We start from the raw sequence: 21,147 nt of genomic DNA, 5'->3' as shown, positions 1-21,147 counted from the left end.
ATCAATCTTCATATTTCATGACTAATTTTATATGCTGTTTTATATCTTGATTTCTCTGTTCCTTCTCGAGAGGATTGTCTAAGGACATGAAGTTCAGGGACTCGAGGCTTGTGACACAGTTTGATCCCTCTCTCAGGCTCAGCCTGGCCCTCCCATACACACCCCTTTCCCCTCAAGCCCTCCAAGACGGAGTGGCTGTGGTTTCTGTCATCCCGATTTGTGCACCTTATTCCATCTTTGATGACAGGGGTAGAAATTTTAGCCCCCTCAGAAAAGGTCCGCAATCTGGGCATCCTCTTGGATATGCGGCTTAGTTTAGAAGAACACCTGACAGCTGTGACCAGGGGGGCCTTTTATCAGGTTCGCCTGGTACATCAGTTGCGCCCCTTCCTGGATCGGGATGCTTTGTGCACAGTCACTCATGCCCTCGTCCTTTCTCGCTTGGACTACTATAACATTCTCTACATGGGGCTGCCCTTGAAGAGCACCCGGAGGCTTCAACTGGTCCAGAATGTGGCTCCGCAGATTATCATGGGAGCACCTAGGTGCTCCCATGTTACACCCCTTTTAGGCAGCCTGCACTGGTTGCCGGTTGTCTTACAGGTGCGATTCAAGGTACTAACTGTGACCTTTAAAGCGCTCCATGGCTTAGGCCCAGGATACCTGAGAGACCATCTACTGCCACCGGTAGCCTCCCACCCTATAAATCAATCAATCAATCAATCAATTCATCTATCAGAACAGAACCAGAAGAGACCTTGAAGGTCTTCTAGTCCAACCTCCTGCTCAAGTGGGAGTCCCTATACCATAACAGACAAGTGACTGTCCAGTCTCTTCTCAAAAGCCTCCAGTGATGAAGCACCCACAACCTCTGGTGGCAGGCTGTTCCACTGGTTGGCTGTCCTCACTGTTAGGAAGTTTCTCCTTAATTCCAGATTTATTCTCTCCCTTGATTAGTTTCCATCCATTGCTCCTTCTTCTGCCTTCAGGTGCTTTGGAAAATATGTGGACCCCCCTCCTCTTTGTGCCAGCCACTCAAATACTGGAAGACTCCTCTCATGTCTCTCTCTCTCTCTCTCTCTCTCTCTCACACACACACACACACACACACACACACACACACACACACACAAAAAAAAACACCGCTCTTCTTTTCTCTAGATGAGCAAAACCCAAATCCTGCCACTGTCCTTCATCAGGCAGGGAGGAAATGGTGGAGACCCTCTCAGCTCTTGGGATTTTATTTACTGCTTGGGATTTTATTTACTGCCACCGGTAGCCTCCCACCGTCCAGTGTGATCCCACAGAGTTGGCCTTCTCAGGGTGCCGTCAGCCAGACAGTGTCGGCTAGTGACCCCGAGGGGGAAAGTCTTCTCTGTGGGAGCGCGTTCCCTCTGGAATGAGCTGCCCCCAGGGCTTCGTATAATCCCCGACCTCCGGTCCTTCCGACGCGCCCTAAAAAGTTGGCTTTTCCAGCAAGCCAGCCTGGCCTGAACAAAACAATATAAATTATAGATCACTGTTAATTTTAATTCGATTTTTTTTAAAAAAATGTCATTGTCAATTTTAATTGAGTTTGGGATATTCTAGTTAATTTTTTTTAACTTTGGTATTATGTGTTTCTTTTAATGTTGTACACCGCCCTGAGCCCTTGGGAGAAGGGTGGCATATAAATCTAATAAACCTAAACCTGAACCTCTTCCCTTCAAGAAGGCTCCTCCCGTTCAATTGCCCCTCGATCTCATCCTGTGTCTTCTTCCCAGAACTCTCGGATGAACATTTCCGCTATTTGTGGGACACGAAGCGGTGCTTCAAATGCAGATCGGTGAAAGAAATATTGGACTCGATGGAGGAGAAGCAAATTTTGGATACCATCTTGAAACATCTTCATCCTCCCCAGGTAAGCAGCTAGGTTTGTGTCACTGGGGTAGCGGAGGTCCTTTGTGGAGAGGTTGCGGAAGCCACTGCTGCCACAATGGAGATAACTGACCCCCAAAGTAGACAAAGATGGTTCTGGAGAAGTGGCTGGACAATGGGGCCCTTGGTGGGAGGAGCATGGAAGGACCAAGGAATGATCGCCTCAACCATTTCAGACTTCTCCTGAACATTAGGACAATGTGGTCCTTAGAGTCTGTCACCAGCCCTGGAACGCTTCCAATCCATGGAGAAAACCCAAAGAAGGTGGAGATTTTTGCGTTTCTGGGATCCCACCTCCAAGGCAAAGGTCTTCTGACCCAGGCTTCCTTAAAAAGCAAGAAGTATAGTCTTGGTCACAACTGTGAATTCCTTTCATTGAGAGTCAGCCAGGCTTGGCAAACAGTCTTTCGGAGGAATATTTATCTACACGAACCTTATCTCGCTTGGAGAGCTGCCAGATAATCAGTTTCCAAACACAGGGCAAGGCAACACTTGGCATGGAGTCTCTTATAGTCACAAACAGAACTTTCCACTCTTGAAACAGCCAACCAACCAAATGCCTGAGCCCTCGTCTGAGCTTCCCCCAGTCCCCAGGACTGGCCCATGTTTTTCCACAACCTCCTCACTGTCCGACTCTGCTGCCAGCTCCACTGGAGGGCCACAATAAAAGGGAACATTAATGGCAAGGTGCAAGCAAGGATGAGTGCAGCCTGGATGCGTTGGCGAGAACTCACTGATGTGTTACAGGACACACAGTTGCCAACCCATCTTGAATCTAAGATCTACGAGAGAACCATCCTCCTGTTGCACTGTATGGCCCTGAATGCTGGGCAGTAACAGGAGGGAGCAAAGTCTCTCTCCATGCCATGGAAATGCAAATGCCCACTTGGATATCGGGCACCTCCCTTCCTGTCCACATTACACATGACACCATTTGACCACATTTTGGTGTGGCACCAATTACAGAGAAGATGAGAGAAGTCCGACTCCGCTGATAAGGACACATCCCGAGAGCAGCACCTTCCACCGTGGCCAAGACTGCCTACCAACTGGAAGTCAGTGACTGGTGACCTTATGGGCATCCAAAACAGGGATGGCAAGAGGTCATCAACAAAGATATGGAAGTAGTAGGCCTTCTCCCAGGCGATGTAGGTGACGGAGCTAAGTGGCCCTCCATGATCCAAAAACTAGACCTTGCATCTATGGGAATACGCTAGGAAGAAGAAGATGGGGCCCTTGGTGCTCCCTGAACTTGGTTGTTTACTTGCACACATTTCATGACCCAACTACACATCAGTGCTGATGAGTGTGATGTTTGCTCCCTGCTTATTTAGGGCAAGCTATTGTGTATAAACAGAGAGGAAACTTCACTCCCTTCTAGCTCTGATTATGTTTCCTAGTTGGGCCATGAAACGTCTGCAAGAAAACCCTTCTTCTCCTCCACTCTGAAAACCTTGTACTCCCTTGTACTACTGACAATGTTCCCTATGTGAGGGATGCCCCAATTAATCATGAGCCTCAACCCAACCTTCAAAAGAAATCCAGTTATTTATTAGGAGCTTTATATCCACCCCATCCAATTGGAGCCAACTCTGATCTCACTTTTTGCGTGTTATCTCTGACCCTGTTTTCCCCTCCCCCAAGGTGGGTCATCAGTCACATTCCCCAACTAAGCAATTTCGCAGGTTGTAGATGTTGCTAAAACAAGGACTACCAACCTCTGGAGACAGGTTGTTTCCTGGCCATAACAGACAGAGGAAGAAAATCCAGACTCTTCATCTCACCGTTTGTGGCAGAGCTTTTCCTTCCGTTCCTCTCAAAAGCTTCCTTGGCTCCAGCTGATGCAATCTGGATGGTCCTTCTTAGGGGGCTTCGTGTCTGTCCCAGCTAGAAAAGTTGAATCAATGATCCGATGCACCCTGAGGCAGAAGGGAGACCAACCCTCCCCTTGGAAACACAGAAAAACGTCCTCCTTCCTCTGCTCCTTCACTTCCTCACAACTTCTTTTTTGTTGTCCTTGTTGTCGTTGTTGTCAAAGCAGATTCCTGCAGACCACAGAGTCACCAGGGGGAAAATGAGTGGATGGCAGCCCATCAACCAGAAGCTTTTAAGGCAACAAAACGCTTCCTACTTCTGGTCTAAAGAGAAGGTAAATGTGCTGAGCTTTCCCCCTTTTAGGCATCAGTTGTCTCAGGCAAAAGTCAGAAAAGGACAACTTGCTTATTTCCATCAATTTTTCTCACTTTTCTTCTTCTGTGCTTTGAAGTCTAGGGTAAAGTTCCAATACATCCATCTCCCCTTTCCATATTCCGCTCTTGCCATTACCAACCACGCTCCCTTTGTTGCAGTATCCACAGTTTTCTTATATCTTTGCTCATTTTTTCCTTCCATCTTTTGAATTCTGTCCTTCACTTTCTTCATTTGCTAAACATCCTCAGTTTCTCCATCAGATTTTTCTGTTTGTATTCCATATTCTCCAATCTCTTTTCATTTCTCTCTGTCACAATTAATAGATTTTGAATTTCAAACATAACCATTTGCAATATTACAGTTTCTTTTTCCTGCTAGGCCATTCTTTCAATTTTTCAGATACTGCCACTATAGGCTTCAAGGCTATTTTAATAAACTTCAAACAGGTTCATTTATTTTCTTTCAAATCAAAATGTTGTCTTCCCTCCAAAGAGAAAGAAGAAAAAAGAATTTATCCAGCCTCCAGCCTTTAAGTGGCAGCGCAACTGCTTTTCCTCCTGTTGTTACAACCCTCTTTATAATCCTTATTTTATTCTTTATATTCCAAGCTTAAGAAAGAAAACAAACCCTTAAATGAAGATCAAAAACAATCCAATCAATCAAATCAAGCATTATAAAAAAAGAAAAATTTTAATCCATAGGTGTAAGCAAAAGTGAAAACAAAAGAAGAAAAAAATAATCCATTCAGTTTAAAAAATAGGGAGCCCCTGCAAAAGTTCTATCCGTGAAAAAAAAAGAAATTAGAAACTGGATAAGGCACTAAGTTCAATGCAGATCAATCTCGCTGCCTACAGTCTTTTGTCTTCAATCTTAACTTAATTTTTTTCTTGGGTAGTCTCTTCCTCTAATAATAAATTTTCCTCACCTATTCGACACATTTTCTCTTTCTGCTTTCTTTCTGCTTTCCGGAGCTGTCCAAACTTCAGCAGCTTTCTTAGCTGCTTTTCTGTCACTGGACTTTGCGATGTCCCTGAGATCAGCAGGAGGGGCCTTTTTCAATCACCGTCTCTGCGGGACAGTTTAGGTCCAAAAGGAATGTCCAGTGGCAGGAATTTGACTGCGATCTTCAAACACCAAGATTGCACATCGTGCCATCGCGATGTCAGCTACAGGTTTTTTTTCTTTCTTAAGCTTGGAATATAAAGAAGAAAATAAGAAGGATTATAAAGAGGGTTGTAACAACAGGAGGAAAGAAGTTACGCTGCCACTTAGAGACTGGAGGCTGGATACATTGTTTTTTCTTCTTTCTCTTTGATCACTTGAGATTCAAGGTCTTTCAGCTTGTTTACTGAGAGTGATAGTTGGAAGAGCACAAGTTGTTTATACAGGTGCCTTTTGGAAGTTCTATCATTAGCTATGGGAGAGAAGACAACATTTTTGACTTGAAAGATAATAAATGAACCTTTGAAGTTTGTTAAAATAGTCTTGAACCCCATAGTGGCAGTATCTGAAAAATTGAAAGAATGGCCCAGCAGGAAAAAGAAAGATGAAGAAAAAATGAGCAAAGAGATAAGAAAACTGTGGATACTGACAACAAAGTGAGCGTGGTTGGTAATGGCAAGCGTGGAATATGGAAAGGGGAGATGGATGGATTGGAACTCTACCCCAGACTTCAAAGCACAGAAGAAAAAAAGAGAGAAAAATTGATGGAGATAAGGAGAGAAATCTTGATAGAAGCACTAGTGATAACCAAAGATAAGCTGATGGAAAGAGCAGGTGTTGGGTTTCAAGCTTTTGTGAGATACAAAAGGAACAGCATGTTGCCGAGGGAGGTTTATACAAGATTTATTAAGAAAGTAACTAGAACATTAATGCCACAAATGGCAAGAGATATAAGACCGTACTATTGCTGGAGCGATACAGGTTGATGCAATGAAAATGTATAATAAAAATTAAGGTAAATTTAGTTTATTAGTAATATGCATAAAATGAAGTGACAATAGCTATAGTTAAATAATGATTAATAATGATAGCAATACACATAGATATATTAGTTTGATAATATGATATTTTATATAAACAATATATGGAGATTATGAGGAGGTTTAAAAGCTTTATCTAGAATATGTTATAAAGATGCATTTTGATTGGATGATTTTAGGATGATTTAATGGAATGTTATCATATAATCCTATTCTAGATTTTGAATATTATATATGAAATTGTAAAAACAATTATAGTCAAATTAATGTTGAGATATAATAATTGCAATATATATGAATATAGGTGAATTTAAAATATGTGATTTGATATGAAAAGCAGGTGATGACTAAGGAAGAGATGCATGGAAGTACTGTAACCAACTCACACACTTTCTACAATTTGTAATGGAAGATGGCTTTTTATTTTTATTTTTGTGTTTGTCCTTGTTCAGAAACAAATAAAAATTGTTTAAAAAATGAGGACAAATTCCTGTAGCCAACTCTCCACTGCCCACTAGTCACGGCCAACTGGCTGTGGGTTAATTCAACAATTGAAATGCTTTCCTATAATGTTAAATGTCATTTTAACATTTGTCGTTTCATTTTGTCTCTCCTTTGGCATCCTTTTTTTGATGCTTCCACATTTCTTCGATATTAGACAGACAAATGAATATTAGAATTATGGACTTGGAAGGGGGCCTTGGAGATCTTCTAGTCCAACCCCTTGCTCAAGCAGAAAACCCTTTTCCATTTTAGCAAATAGTTGTCCAATCTCATCTTAAAACCGTTAAGTGATGCAGCACTCACAACTTCTGGAGGCAAACTGTTCTACTGGTTAATTGTTAGGAAGTCTCTACTTAGTTCTGGTTGGCTCACGCCTTTATTAGTCACAGAATAATATAATAAGAGAGTTGGAAGGGACATCGGAGGTCTTCTACTAAGATCTTCCACTAAAAAGTTTCTACTTAGTTGTAGGTTGGTTCTTGATAAGTTTTCATCCATTGCTTCTCATCTTGACTTCTGGTCCCTTGGAGAATAGGTTGACTCCCACTTCTTTGGGGCCACCTCTGAGATATTGGAACACTGCTATTAGTGCAACTCTTGTTCCCTGCAGATTTGACCATGGCAAGTAAGCCATGCTTAGTTGGAAATGGCTCTGTGCTTGAACACACTTGCTCCTTTTCTAATCATCCATTGTCCTATACTACCTTTTCCTGGATGATGGATGGAGCTCCCTCAGACTCACAAATTCTTTTTCCAACCTTCAGATAAACCTTTACAAATATTACGGCTTAAAATTGAGAAATACCAAGGAGAAGGACATTGTGAAAGATCACCTCAAGAAGCTTCTGGCAATCTCATTTGAAGATGAGACAGACAGAGAGGTGAGTGGGAGTGGGCTGTCTGTGGTGGCTGAGACCTCCAACTTTGTGGGGTCCTTGGTGCTCTCTGAGCTTGGTTGCAAGAAATGTAGACCTTTTGTGACCCAACTAGGTCATTTCATCAGTTCTAGAAGGGAACAAGTTTTGAAGAAGGGAGGTGAAGGGAGGAGAAGGGAATAGAGAGGAGGAGGAGGGAGGAGGGGACGAGAGGAAGAAGAGGAAGGAGGGGAGGAGGAGGAGAACTATGGGGTTTTTGGAGGAGGAGGAAGAAGGCTATGGGGTCCTTGGTGCTCTCTGGCTTGGTTGCTTTCTTGCAGACATTTTATTACCCAGTTAGGTAATTTCATCAGTGGTAGAAGGGTCTGGGGCTTGCAAGGAGGAGGAGGAGGAGGAGGAGGAGGAGGAGGAGGAGGAGGAGGAGGAGGAGGAGGAGGAGGAGGAGGATGATGATGATTATTTAAAAAAGAAAATGCAAATGTCCTAATTTACAAGCATCGATTTGCCTAGGGAATCTCGGAGACCATCCACCTCGCTGCACTCCATCATCTTCCAGAAGTTCTCTTGGTCCTCAGGGAGGTCGGTAACATCGCACAGCCCAAGAGACCATCTCTCTTGGAAGACTCCCATGAGGTAAGACCAGGGATGGGGTTCCAAGGTCCAAAACTCAGTAGAGAATAAGGCTTGGGGATTCTGGGAAGGAAAGTCCTAGATGTTTAGAAGGATGGATACTCCAGGCCATCTGGTCTCTTCAGACTAGTCATAGATTTCAAAGACTTGAGACCAGCGCTGAGATTGTAGGTGGGGCTGGAAATTCTCCACCTCCATCTGCTGGAGGACCATTTTATAAGTCTAGAGAAGATCATTAATTGCCCAACAAACATCTCAAGTAGACTCAAAGGTGCTTTTTCAAAGGGCTTGGACTTTGTTTGTCCTTGAAGACATTTCACTTCTCATGCAGGAAGCTTCTTCTGTTTTGACCGAAGTCAGAACTGAAGAAACCTCTTGGATGAGAAGCGAAACCTCTTCAAGGAAAAAAAGAAGTCCAGTTGCCTTTGGAAAAAGCCCCTTTGGGACAAGAATGACCTGGATGACTAAGAATCTCCATCTGCTTCCATCCATGACTTCTTGTCTTGTCTTCTGGTGCTTTGGAAAAGAGTTTGACCCCCTCATTTTTGTCCTGGCAGGACCCAAAGTTTGTGTCTGACAGAAGGATTAGGACAACATTAATCCTCTGCTATGGACAAGCAGCCCAGGGAGCCTCCCCTGAAGACCTGGGCGTTTTCATCCAGCCCATTGTGTCCAATATTCTCATCCAGTACTCCACCATGAACAAGGTAGGCTGGTTTCCACCCTCGTGTCAATGGTAGCAGAACTGTTGCTTTCCTCTTGTTAGTTCCTTGATCTGTTGTTTACTGCTGCCTTGTTTGTCTGGGGTTAATCCCTGCTTCTTTGGATTTCAATTGATGGTGAAAAAAATATAAGAAACATCTGTAAAAACCAACCAAGCTCAGGGAGCACCAAGGGCTCCACAGTTCAACCCTGAGCTACAAATATCCCCTTTTGGTGAACAAGGACAACCTGACTGCAGTTCTTAGAGGTTGCTGGGGAGAATCTGGGTTCAACATGCCTCCCATTCAGATGTGCTTCCTGTTCCAATTGCCCTGGAGATGATGAAATGCTAGTGGGTTCTTTATCTATGGTCATATCACATTCATTACACTCAAGGCACTCCTCTTTCTTCCTTTTCACACAACCACAACAATCCTGTGATGTGTGTTGGATTGAGAGAGAAGAACTGGACCAGATGTGGACTCACCCAGCTGGCTCTCATGCTGAAGGTGGGACTAGAACTCACAGACTGCTGGTGATTGGCTCAGACAGCTGACTTTCATGGCTCAAGTGGGACTAGAACTCTCCATCTCTTGATGATTGGCCCAAAGTCTCTCAGCTGCCTCTCCTGCCTAAGGCGGGACTAGAACTCTCCATCTCTTGGTGATTGGCTGAAAGTCTCTCGACTGCCTCTCATGCCTAAGGCGGGACTAGAACCCAGAATGTCCAGGGGGTATTTTGATTGGGAGCCCCCCGGAATTCAAGAAAAGACGGTCGGCTATGTAAAGATTAAAATAAATAGATGCACTCTCTTCCTCCTGGTGTCTTCTCACCTCACCCTGTTCCCACTTGGGTTTCCTAGGACGAAGGCCTGAAGAAAGCCTTCATGAGGTCCATCATCATGGTCACCAAAGCGGCTGCCTTCAGCAGAAGGCAAGACCTCCATCTACCCCACAAACAGGAATTGGCCACCAAGATCAGCGTAAGTGGGGAGGGGGGCAGGTGCTCCTGGGCACATTTAAGTTTGAAAGTTTGAAAGAATTTGAACTGAATTTAGTTCCAATCAATTGGGCCCCAAACGATTCTGTTGCTAAGTGGGAGAGCTATTAAGTGAATTCTGTCCCATTGTATGACTTCTCTTTCCTCCGTTGTTAGCTGAATCACTGCCATTAAATTAGTCACACGGTTGTTAAGTGAATTTGGCATCTCCTTTGTTTTTATTATTAGTATTTATTTTTATATCCAAAGACAGACAGACAGACAGACAGACAAATAGATGATGATGATGATGATGATGATGATGATGATGATGATAGATAGATAGATAGATAGATAGATAGATAGATAGATAGATAGATAGATAGATAGTGTTCTGACCCCTCCTCCATCCAGTAACGAATGCCGAGACAAACTTAACTGGAATGTACTTTATTAGCAAGACACCAAAACCTCGGTGGCTGAAAGCCAAGCACAACAACAGATAAGGACCTTGGCAGCAACTCAGACAAGCCTCAGCAGCAATCCAGCCTGCCAATCTAGTTACAAAAGTTCTCCAACTTTTAGTCAATGCGTTAACTTCTGCAAGAGGGTCATGTGCACAAGCAGTCCTTTTTATAGTCTGTAGAGGAGCCTAATGACCACCAGCTGTGTGCAATTACCTCCTGTAACTGCGCAACTGTTCCTGACGTCTAGTAGCTCTTCGGTGCCGAGCATCCAGGAACAACTCACTGCTGACCTCAGGCTCACTCTCCCTTGTTTCCTCCCCACTGCTCCAAGGCTCAGGTGCCTCCTGGTGGCCAACCAGCTTCTCTGCACCCTGCTTGGAGTTGGAACACTGTCCAGGGTCCTCCATATCCTCCAGAGCCAACTCATCTGGCCCCTCGCTGTCAGAGTCTGGTGGCAGCTCCAACGGCTCCTGCTGGGCCACAACAGATAGATAGATAGATAGATAGATAGATAGATAGATAGATAGATAGATAGATAGATAGATAGATAGATAGATAGATAGATAGATAGATAGATAGATAGATAGATAGATAGATAGATAGATAGATATGGATGTATGGATGTATGGATGTATGGATGTATGGATGTATGGATGTATGGATGTATGGATGTATGAATGTATGGATGTATGGATGGATAGTGAGAGAGAGAGAGAGAGAGACAGACAGACAGACAGACAGACAAATATTTAATATATAAACTAGAATGAAAAATAGAAATGGGAAATTAAGGAAAGAAAGAAGAAAAAAAAGGCATTGAAACTTTCTTGAAGAAACTACACAGCCAATGTCCAGAATGGCAGAGGACGGAATTGTATAATGTTAAGAATGATGGATTCAACTCCCAGAATTCTCCGGCCTTCAGGGATTCTGGGAGCTGAAGTTCACAGGTCGTAGTGAGGCCCTAGTTACCCATCCCTGACTTAAACCATGGTCAGGAGACACTGCAAACTCCTTCAATGCAGGCTGATTGCCAAGCGACCAAAATATTATCCTCTGATCCCTGAGGAAGAAGAGCCTCTCAGAACTTCAAATCTGGGTCATAAGTAGTCCTTGGGTGTTAGAATAAGAAGAACAAAGTTGGAAGGGACCTTGGAGGTCCTCTAGTCCAGCCAGGAAACCCTATACCACTTCAGACAAATGGCTATTTGGAAATGGAAATTTCCCCTTAGTTCTAAGAGGGATCCTGGAGAGATCCGTCATAACTTTAAATGGTGGCTAAGTGACCAGTTGCAAGTTAAGGACTTCCCATGTCAACCAGGAAAGGCGTAGAGATGGGAATAGTGCCAGCTGGATGGTGGCCACATCTCAGGAGCTTCCTTACATGTCTTTCCTTCTCCTTTCAGGAAGTCATTGAAGATGAGCCTGTGAGACCCTTGTCTGTCATAATTCTCCATCAAGCCATCCTCACCATCACCTGCATGAGGTACGTACCTGCATCACCCTCCCCACCAGTTGGGGAGGAACTTGGAGTTGCACCAAGTGATGGGATTTCCGTGGAAAGTGCCCATGCTCTAGAGCAGGGGGGCGGGGTGTCAAACGCCATTTCATTGAGGAACACATCATGGCTGTGATGGGTGGGTGGATGGATGATTCGATGGATGGAGAGAGAGTGGGAGGGAGGGGGGAGGGAGTGATAGATAGATAGATAGATAGATAGATAGATAGATAGATCCAGGAGAGCAGGAGTTCAAATTCCATTTCATTGATGTGTTAATAGCAGTAGACTTATATACCGCTTCATAGGCCTTTCAGGTCTCTCTAAGCGGTTTACAGAGAGTCAGCATATTGCCCCCAACAATCTGGGTCCTCATTTTACCCACCTCGGAAGGATGGAAGGCTGAGTCAACCCTTTAAAAGAAATGTCCTTCTGGTTTCGGCTTCAAGTGAGGAAAAAGACACTGGAGAGATGGAGGCTGCTTGGAAAGATGGTTTTAATGTTGAGCAGGACCACATGACTTGAACCCTGAACAGAAAAGGTGATTACATGCTTCAAAGTTGGTGGAGAAGAGAAGCTGAGTCTCTGGTTTTATGCCCTCTCTGGCCTTTGATCTTGAGCTTGCATTCTGATTGGTTGTCAGACTCCCATGGGCCCATGCAGGGGCAACTCTCTAGGCTGCATTTTGAATACAGGTTTGGTTGAGTTCTCAGATGCCATACGGTGAATTGTGTCAATATTATCATGCCTTAATGCCATCCCCCTGGAGCTGAAGGGAAGAACTCTTCATTATGCAAAGGGACTGGCTTGGCCATCTTAATGGCCAATTGACAAAGGGGGTGGGGGCAGGAAGCTGTAGGGAGCTATTCTCTATTCCTTTTCACATCCAGGGAAATATTCTGCCTTTTCAATATTTCCTAGGATATTTCATTTTTCTGGGAGAGGGCTGAGTGATAACTTTCCACAATGCCTACTTTTTTTTAAAACATATGAGTGGGACACACACCTTCTTGGCAAAAGATTAAAATTGGTCTGGTTAGGGAGACTTAATTTTTTTTTCCTGATGGAAAGTCGTTGAGTGACAGCAGAAGGATCTCTTCAGTGCCTCCCAGAGAGCTTTTAACCATGAAAGTCTAGCAGCCAGGGCACAATTTCTGGAAAGAAATTTACAGTATCCAATTTTCCTTGCCAATTAATATCAGATATCACTTTTTGTGAGCTTCCAGACAAGTTTCAAAGGTTTCAAAGGTTTATTTCACTTGTATTCCGCCTTATTCCCGGAGGGACTCAGGGCAGCTAACAAACCGGGGGGGGGGGGGAATAGTACAAAACAAAAACAAAGGACAAGCAACAAAATACAAAGACAATTTAAAAACAATCAACAGCCACACAATTCGAGCAGGGATGGGAACTCATCAGCCCCAGGCCTGCCGGAACAGCCAGGTTTTAACGGCTTTGCGGAAAGCCTGAAGGGTGGTGAGGGTCCGGATCTCCACGGGGAGTTCGTTCCAGAGGGCCGGAGCAGCCACAGGGAAGGGCTTCCTCCGAGTGGTCACCAATCGACATTGGCCGGCGGATGGAATTCGGAGGAGGCCTAGTCTGTGGGATCTAATAGGTCTTTGGGAAGTAATTGGCAACAGGCGGTCTATCAAGTACCCAGGTCCAATACCATGAAGGGCTTTATAAGTTGCAACTAGCACAATGGAGCGTATCCAGAGACCAATAGGCAGCCAGTACAGCTCAGGAGGATAGGTATAACGTGGGTGTACCGGGGCGTACCCACTATCGCTCGCGCGGCTGCATTCTGAACAAGCTGAAGTCTCCGAATGCTCTTCAGGGGTTGCCCCATGTAGAGCGCATTGCAGTAGTCCAGCCTTGAGGTCACAAGGGCATGAGTGACTGTTGCAAGAGCCTCTCAGTTCAGGTAGGGACGCAATTGGTGCACCAGGCGAACCTGGGCAAATGCCCCCCTGGTCACAGCCGACAAATGATGTTCTAAAGTCAGCTGTGGATCCAGGAGGACTCCCAAATTGCGAACCCTGTCTGAGGGGCATAAAATTTCACCCCCCAGCCTGAGAGATGGAATACATGACCAATTGTTGGGAGGAAAAAACACAAGCCACTCGGTCTTGTCAGGATTGAGTGCAAGCTTGTTTATCCCCATCCAGACCCTAACAGCCTGTAGGCACTGACACTTCATGTAAACTGCTTCACTGAGTTGGCACGGGGCAGACAGATACTACCATGTATCATCCACGTACTGGTGATATTTTATCCCATGCCGCCGAATGATCTCACCCAGCGGCTTCATGTAGATGTTAAACAGGAGGGGGGACAGGACCGAACCCTGCGGCACCCCATATTTAAGGGGCCTAGGGGTCGACCTCTGCCCTCCAACCAACACTGACTGTGACCTGTCCGAGAGGTAGGAGGAGAACCACCGAAGAATGGTGCCTCCTACCCCCACCTCTCGCAACCGTCGCAGAAGGATACCATGGTCGATGGTATCGAAGGCCACTGAGAGGTCAAGGAGCACTAGGACGGAGGCATGACCTCCGTCCCTGGCTTTCCAGAGATAATCGGTCAGTGCGACCAAAGCAGTTTCCATCCTGTAGCCAGGCCTGAATCCAGACTGAAAGGAGTCTAGATAATCGGTTTCATCCAAGGACCACCGGAGCTGAAAGCCCATCACTTTCTCAACAACCTTCCCAACAAAGGGGAGGTTGGAGATTGGACGATAGTTATTTAAAATGGCTGGATCCAAAGATGGCTTCTTCAGGAGGGATCTCACCACCGCCTCCTTTAATGGGGGGGGGAAGAACCCCTCCCAAAGGGAGGCGGTAACTATTGTCTGGATCCAGCCCCGTGTCACCTCCTTGCTGTTTGCAACCAGCCAGGAGGGGAACGGGTCCAGCGTACATGTGGAGGCACTCACAACTCCCATGGCCTTGTCCACTTCCTCAGGAGTAACAAGTTGAAAATCAATCCAAAGATGTCGCTCAAGACCCACCCCCGGTACCTCGGCTGGCTCTGCTCAATTGGAGTCCAGGCCAGTCCGAAGCTGAGCAACTTTATCCGTGAGAAATTGGACAAATTCCTCAGCTCTACCTTGCAGGAGTTTACCCGTATCCCTCCCCTTCAGGAGGGAGCGGGTTATCCTGAACAAGCAAGCAGAGGTCCCAAAATTCTTCACAGCCATGCTTTTCCTTTAAGTTACAGCTGCCAAGGGAGGGACTTGAACCTGCCTTAGCTCTTATTTTAGTGAGGCCAAATTGAGTTTAGCTAGTATGCAATCCAGGCTATTTCGTATTTTTAAAATTACACACAATGAGCCCGGGGACTCCTACTCATGAGATGACCAGTCCAACATATCTTGCTTTACTGGGCAATGGGGCAGCATCATTTTTGAGTCAGTCAGGCTTGGGTTTTGAAGATCCTTTTTGTTACTCTTCAAGTGGGAGAATTGCCTGAGGGGAATTGACCCTCCCCCATGGGATTAACAATTTTCCAGATCCAAAACGATCCAAATCTGGGGTGGGCCTCTGCCCCTCTGTAGTGAATACCAGCACCTCCTCTCTTTACACACTCTTTTCTTTCCTTTTTTGCTTTCAGAGGACAAGAGCAACAACAACAACAAAATTTCATTCACTTTTCCATCCATTTTCACACACACTCTCCTTTCCCTAACAGAAGGTCCTATGCTCTGGCCTGACCCTAATACTTTCCAGGCTCTCTTGATAAAACACACAGGAATCAAGATCCAGCTGTGATTTGGAGAAAAATTTCATAATCACTCACACACATGCAGGCATACACATATTTCCATGGTTTGCCATGCTTTAAAATTAAATTTTAGAGAATTAAAATTTAAAAGTAGTCGCCCTCTTTCCAGGCAGCCTTTGAGCTCAAAGTCAAAACCCCTTTAAAACCTAGATCCAAATGGCTAAGGCCAAGATAAAGTCCACCCACAGACTCATTGGGGTCTGTGCCAGCATGGGAGGCTTACCTAGGCTATATCCATTGGTTAGGCTAGCTTAGAGTCCCATCTAGGGTGCCAATTGTTGGAAGAAATGTCCTTCTGGGTTCGGCTTTAAGTGGGGAAAAAGACACTGGAGACATGGTGGCTGCTTGGCTGCTTGGTTTTAATGGTGGACAGGAGCATATGGCTTGAGTCCTGAACAGAAAAGGTGATCACATTCTTCAATGTTGGTGAAGAAGAAGAGAAGGGCTGAGGGAGGGGCTTGCTAGGCTTTTTATAACCTGTTCAGTCCCACCTCTGTTTCCTGTTCCTGTGTAACAAATGTATTCCGATTGGTTGTCAGACTCCCATGGGGCCATGCAGGAGCAACTCTCTAGGCTGCGTTTTCAATCCAGGTTTGGTTGAGTTCTCAGATGCCATTGGGTGAATTGGGTAAGGGCCAGTATCATCATGGCTTAATCCCATCACCTGGAGCTGAAGGGGAGGATTCTTTATTATGTAAAGGGACTAGCTTGGTCATCTTAATGGCCCCTTTGACAAAGGGGGTGGGGGCAGGAAGCTGCAGGGAACTATACTCTCTTCCTTTTCACATCCAGGGAAATATTCTGCTTTTTCAATATTTCCTAGGATATTTCATTTTTCTGGGAGAGGGCGGGGTGATAACTTTCCATAGGAGGACACATCAGGGCTGTGGTGGGTGGGTGGGTGGAAGGATGGATGGATGGGTGGGTGGATGGATGGATGGATGGAGAGGGAGGGAGGGAGGGAGGGGTAGATAGATAGATAGATAGATAGATAGATAGATAGATAGATAGATAGATAGATAGATAGATAGATCCAGGAGAAAATTATTTACACTGAGAACAATCAATTAGTGGAAGGGTTTGTCTCCAGATGTTGTGTGCTCTCCATCACTCGAGGTTTTCGAGAAAAGAGAGGACAACCATCTGACTGAGATGGTTTAAAGACCATCAAGCAAGAGTTGGAGTAGAAGACATCCAAGGTCCCTTTTAGCCTCCTGAGTCTAGGATCTCCTCACACCTCCCTCCTCTTTTCTTGTCTTTCATCAGCCGTATGAAGCCCTCTTTGAACTCTGAGGTGAGGTCTAAAGTGGTCAACCAAAGCATCCAGAAGGTGTTTTCATTGCCAACTATCAAAGTGTCCACAATGAAGACAGATAGCCAACCCCCATCATCTCACTCTCAGGTGAGCAGTCCAGATGGAGCAAAGCAATAGGGGATCCACCTGGAAACAAGGATGCAGTGAACAGGATTCCTGATCTCCTCAACAGCCCTGGATCCATCCCTCGAGCCAAAGGTCCCCTTGGCTTGTCCCTTCCTCTTTGGTCTTGAAAGTCTGCTTCCCCTTCTCGTTCTACGTTTCTGGATCCCAGGAGTCCCTATTTTGAAGCCCTAAACATTTCCAGGGGGTTTTCCTCCCCATCTTTTCTCTCTTCCTCCACTTCTCTTTTATCTTCTGGTTGAAGGATCTTCTCAAGACCAATTCCCATCTCCTCCCTTTGCCCCCAACAAAAGAAGGGCCATGGTGGGGCAGAGCAACCATGGTCTGCAGGCACTAGCTATGATTCCTAGCAGAGGTGAGTTCCTACCAGTTTGCACCAGTTCGGTAGAACTGGTTCGTCAAATCCACCAAACCGTTTAGAAGAGGTTCCACCAGTGGACCCGGAAAGCAGGCCACACCTACAGAAGAGGTTCCAAAAAATTTTGAAACCCAACACTGACACACACACATACACACACACAAACACACACGCACACACACACAGAGAGAAAGAAAGGAAGAAATAAATAAAGAAAAAAAGAAAGAAAAAGTGAGAGAGATGAAAGAAAAAAAGGAAAAGGGTACAGAGAGACAAAAGGAAGAAGAAGAAGAAGAAGAGAGAGAGAGAGAGAGAGAGAGAGAGAGAGAGAGAACACATGGCCAGCAAGCTACTCCCACCAGGTCACATGGCCGGCAAGCCACTCCCACAAAGGAGGCCACACCCATAGAGTAGGTTCTAAAAAATTTTGAAACCCACCACTGATTCCTAGGTAGTCTCAGATAACCCTCAGAATTCACATGCTTAGCAACCGAATCAGATTTATGATGGTCGGAGTATTATAGGGTCACATGACCCCCCTACTGTGACCTTCTGACTAGTAAATAGGGAAGCTGGATTCACTTAACAACTGTGTGACCAACTTAACAACCAAAGTGATACACTTAACCACTGTGGCAAGAAAGTTCGTAAAATGGGGGCAAAATTCACTAATGTCTCGCTTAGCATTGGAAATTTTGGTCTCAATTGTGGTCGTAAGATGAGGACTGCCTGTATTTGAATCTCCCAGAATTGTTAAGGAAGAAAAAAACGGCCCTGCAAGGTCAGCCACTCCATTTACTGCAGACCTCTGGACTTCAACTCCCAGAATTCCATGGGTGGCTCAGGAAGGTTGGGAGCTGCAGTGCCCCAGTCGTAAAAGGGCCATCAGTTCCCCACCCCTGGATTTCTGCCTCTTTCAGGAGCCGTTCCTTCCTTGACGGCCCTTCTTCCTTCTGACATTTTCTCCTTTTTTTTAGGATTTCTATCATCAGATAGCCACTGCCTGCAACAACATGCTGACTGGATTGTTGTCTGAAGCTCCCAATTTGGATGCCCTGCAGGAGATCCTGACGGTAAAGAGAAATCCTTTCTTGGGGTGGGTTGCTCAGTCAGCCAGATGTTCAGGCTGGATTTGGCCCTTCTGTCCCCCTGTGGAGTCTGTGGCTCTTCCAACTGGGAATGACCCATTCCTCCTTTCCTCCTTCTCCTTTGTTTCCCCTGGCAGCAAACAAATCCCTGGATCGATTCTCCCAAGAGCCATGAGAGATGGAGGGCCCTCAAGACCATCAAGCACCTCTTCAATTTCGTTTCTGAAAATGTCAATTTCGACGTAAGTCTCTCTTTGGGATGAGAAGCAAAATGTTTTCAAAGAAAGGAAACCCCCCCAAGAAAGTCCAGCTGCCTTTTGGGAAAAGCACCTTTGGGATGTGACCAGGAGGATACAAGGAGTCCTGCTTGAGCAGAGGATTGGAGGAGATGACCTCCACTGTTCCTTCCAGCCACTGAGGTTCTGTCATGCTGTGATACTGAGATTCTATAATTCTCAGGTTCTGTGATTCAAAGATTCTGAGATTCGGTAATTCTCAGGTTCTGTGATTCAAAGATTCTGAGATTCGGTAATTCTCAGGTTCTGTGATTCAAAGATTCTGAGATTCTGAAATTCTCAGGTTCTGTGATTCAAAGATTCTGAGATCCTGTAATTCTCAGGTTCTGTGATTCAAAGATTCTGAGATCCTGTAATTCTCAGGTTATGTGATTCAATGATTCTAATATTCAAATATTTGATAATTCTATGATTCTATCATTCTGTGTATCTAAGATTCTGTAGTTCTGTGGTTCTTATTCCCTGATTTCAGCCAGCTGATAGCTTCATGAGCCCCCTCCCCTTCTCTCTCCTCTTTTCCCTCCTTTCCCCTTCCTTTCTTTAGACCACAGCTGACTTTTCCTTGCTGGGGCAGCTGGTGGCTTTGCTGGCCCTGCACATTGGCGACACCAGTCCAGAAGTTGGCCAGACATCTGCAGAGGCTGCCTACCACCTGCACCACCTCCTCATGAGCAAAATGGGTGAGAACTTTGGACTCCAAGGATTGATTTGCTGCAAGAAGACCAGGGATGCTCCCTGCCCAGGAGAGCATTGGGTGGCACAGTCTGTGGCTTAGCCAAGAAACATTGGGTCGTTGGGCTTAGCAGAGATGCCTGGAATTGGCAGTTGATATTGGCATTTTTCAGGGCCAGGGGTCCTTTTAAGAAGGCGATTCTCACATTGTGAGTCAGCTAGGGAGGAGGAAGAGGAGGGGGGAGAGAGAAGGAACGATGAAGAGAGGGGCAGGGAGCAAGGAGGGGGCAGGAGTGAGAAAGGAAGACAGGGAGGAGAAGGAGGAGGAAGAGAAGCAGCAAGTGGAGGAGGAGATGAGAAGGGAGGGAAGAGAGGGAGAGGAAGATGAGGAGAGGGAGGAGGAGGAGGGAGTGGGGAAGGAAATCAAGGGGGAAGGGAAGAGGGGGCAATGAGAAAGTAGCGAAGAGAGAGGGAAAAGAGTTAGAGGAGGAGGAAGAGGAGGAGAAGGACATCGGGGTCCTTGGTGCTCTCTGAGCTTGGTGGTTTTCTTCTTGACATTTCATGACCCAACTAGGTAACGTGATCAGTACTTGAAGGAAGGGATCTTTTTTCTGTGCTTCCATAAGAATTGATGGTCATCCCCCTCTGATGATGTTCCCTAGTTGGGCAATGAAACACCTGCAAGGAAACCCCCCAGGTCAGAGAGCACCAGGGACCCCTCAGGTCGACCCTGAGCTCCAGATCTTCTCTTTTCTTGCAATGACTAAACTGGCCGTCAGACGAAGGAAGTTCCCAGGTTCCGAAGGCCAAAATCTGACCTTGTGGTTTCTTCCCCTCCCTCCCAAGCAAAAGAAATGGACAAAAAAAAGAAGAACAAACTGGACAACATTGTAGATTGGTCGAGCGAGGATTTCTTTGTTTTGGACTCTTTCCACAACAACATCTGCAAAATGGCGAAGGTATGTTTTGGATCAGCCTTTGGCCTGGCTTCCTTTTGCTCCTCCTCCTGACCTGCAGAGTCTCAAAGGAGTCAATCTCACAGTGGGGACGGCATCCTCCCAAGGTTGGGCTTTGGTACCCCTCCCCCCAATGCCTAGGAGGAAGAAAGGGCAGCTGCCATGTTGGCTTCTTTGACTCCCATCCGAATCCCACCTGATGGAGGGCATGGAATAAGGCTGCATCTCTACATGGTGTGCTGTCCCCCAATCTGGGTCAACGTCTCAAGAGAAGGGCGTCAAAGCTCTAAGGCATCTCTGCATGGTCTCCTTTCCTTCTCTCCGATAGGCCTTTGGGGAGAATCTCAATCCATTGCAGCTAACGCAGCTGATCTTGGCAACCGTGGACGCTTTGACACACAGGGATAAATACATCTCACACTCTGCGGGGCTGCTCCTCAACACCATGCTAGTGGAGTTTGGCAAGGATATGGAGAAAGTAAGGACATTGCAGGGTTTGGAGCAAAAGGGATGTAGGAGATTTTGTAGAAAACAAAGATGAGAATAACTGAGACCATTTTGGCTCAGTGACGACACTTCTGGTTTTAAGAAGGCTAAGGCTGGATAGGAGGCCACTGAGCGATCTTAGGGCTGTTGAGAAAGTTGTCCAAACCTCCCAGAAGAAGGTAAGGGCAAAACAAAGGAGCCATTTTTTTCATGAAAAATAACATTTGGTGAACCAGTGTGGCAGTGGTGAAGGCTCCAGATGTTTTTATGGCTTTGTCAGCTGCCTTGAATCGTCATATGCAAATAGGTGGCAATATAAATCTCCTA

General features: G+C 45.6%; 1 protein-coding gene across 1 annotated transcript in view; it reads left to right on the top strand.

Annotated features, from left to right (window-relative positions):
• The first annotated feature begins 1,846 nt into the window (after positions 1 to 1,846).
• LOC148048101 (maestro heat-like repeat family member 5) overlaps positions 1,847 to 21,147 on the top strand; it is a 34,666-nt gene continuing 15,365 nt past the window's right edge. Inside the window, exons 1-13 of the mRNA XM_087708239.1 lie at positions 1,847 to 1,900; positions 3,959 to 4,066; positions 7,358 to 7,474; positions 7,979 to 8,101; positions 8,656 to 8,805; positions 9,663 to 9,782; positions 11,652 to 11,731; positions 16,793 to 16,928; positions 18,300 to 18,395; positions 18,548 to 18,652; positions 19,251 to 19,386; positions 20,225 to 20,337; positions 20,663 to 20,812. Of these exons, the coding sequence (XP_087564365.1) occupies positions 1,847 to 1,900; positions 3,959 to 4,066; positions 7,358 to 7,474; positions 7,979 to 8,101; positions 8,656 to 8,805; positions 9,663 to 9,782; positions 11,652 to 11,731; positions 16,793 to 16,928; positions 18,300 to 18,395; positions 18,548 to 18,652; positions 19,251 to 19,386; positions 20,225 to 20,337; positions 20,663 to 20,812 (1,488 nt within the window). The remainder of the gene's footprint in view (positions 1,901 to 3,958; positions 4,067 to 7,357; positions 7,475 to 7,978; positions 8,102 to 8,655; positions 8,806 to 9,662; positions 9,783 to 11,651; positions 11,732 to 16,792; positions 16,929 to 18,299; positions 18,396 to 18,547; positions 18,653 to 19,250; positions 19,387 to 20,224; positions 20,338 to 20,662; positions 20,813 to 21,147) is intronic.

The sequence above is a fragment of the Thamnophis sirtalis genome, unplaced genomic scaffold, assembly GCF_051295495.1.
Source record: "Thamnophis sirtalis isolate CommonGarterSnake01/CBP01778 unplaced genomic scaffold, rThaSir2_p1.2 scaffold_3, whole genome shotgun sequence".
NCBI lineage: Eukaryota > Metazoa > Chordata > Lepidosauria > Squamata > Natricidae > Thamnophis > Thamnophis sirtalis.
The sequence above is the reverse complement of the archived record's forward strand: the minus strand, read 5'-3'. Positions and strand labels throughout refer to the sequence as shown.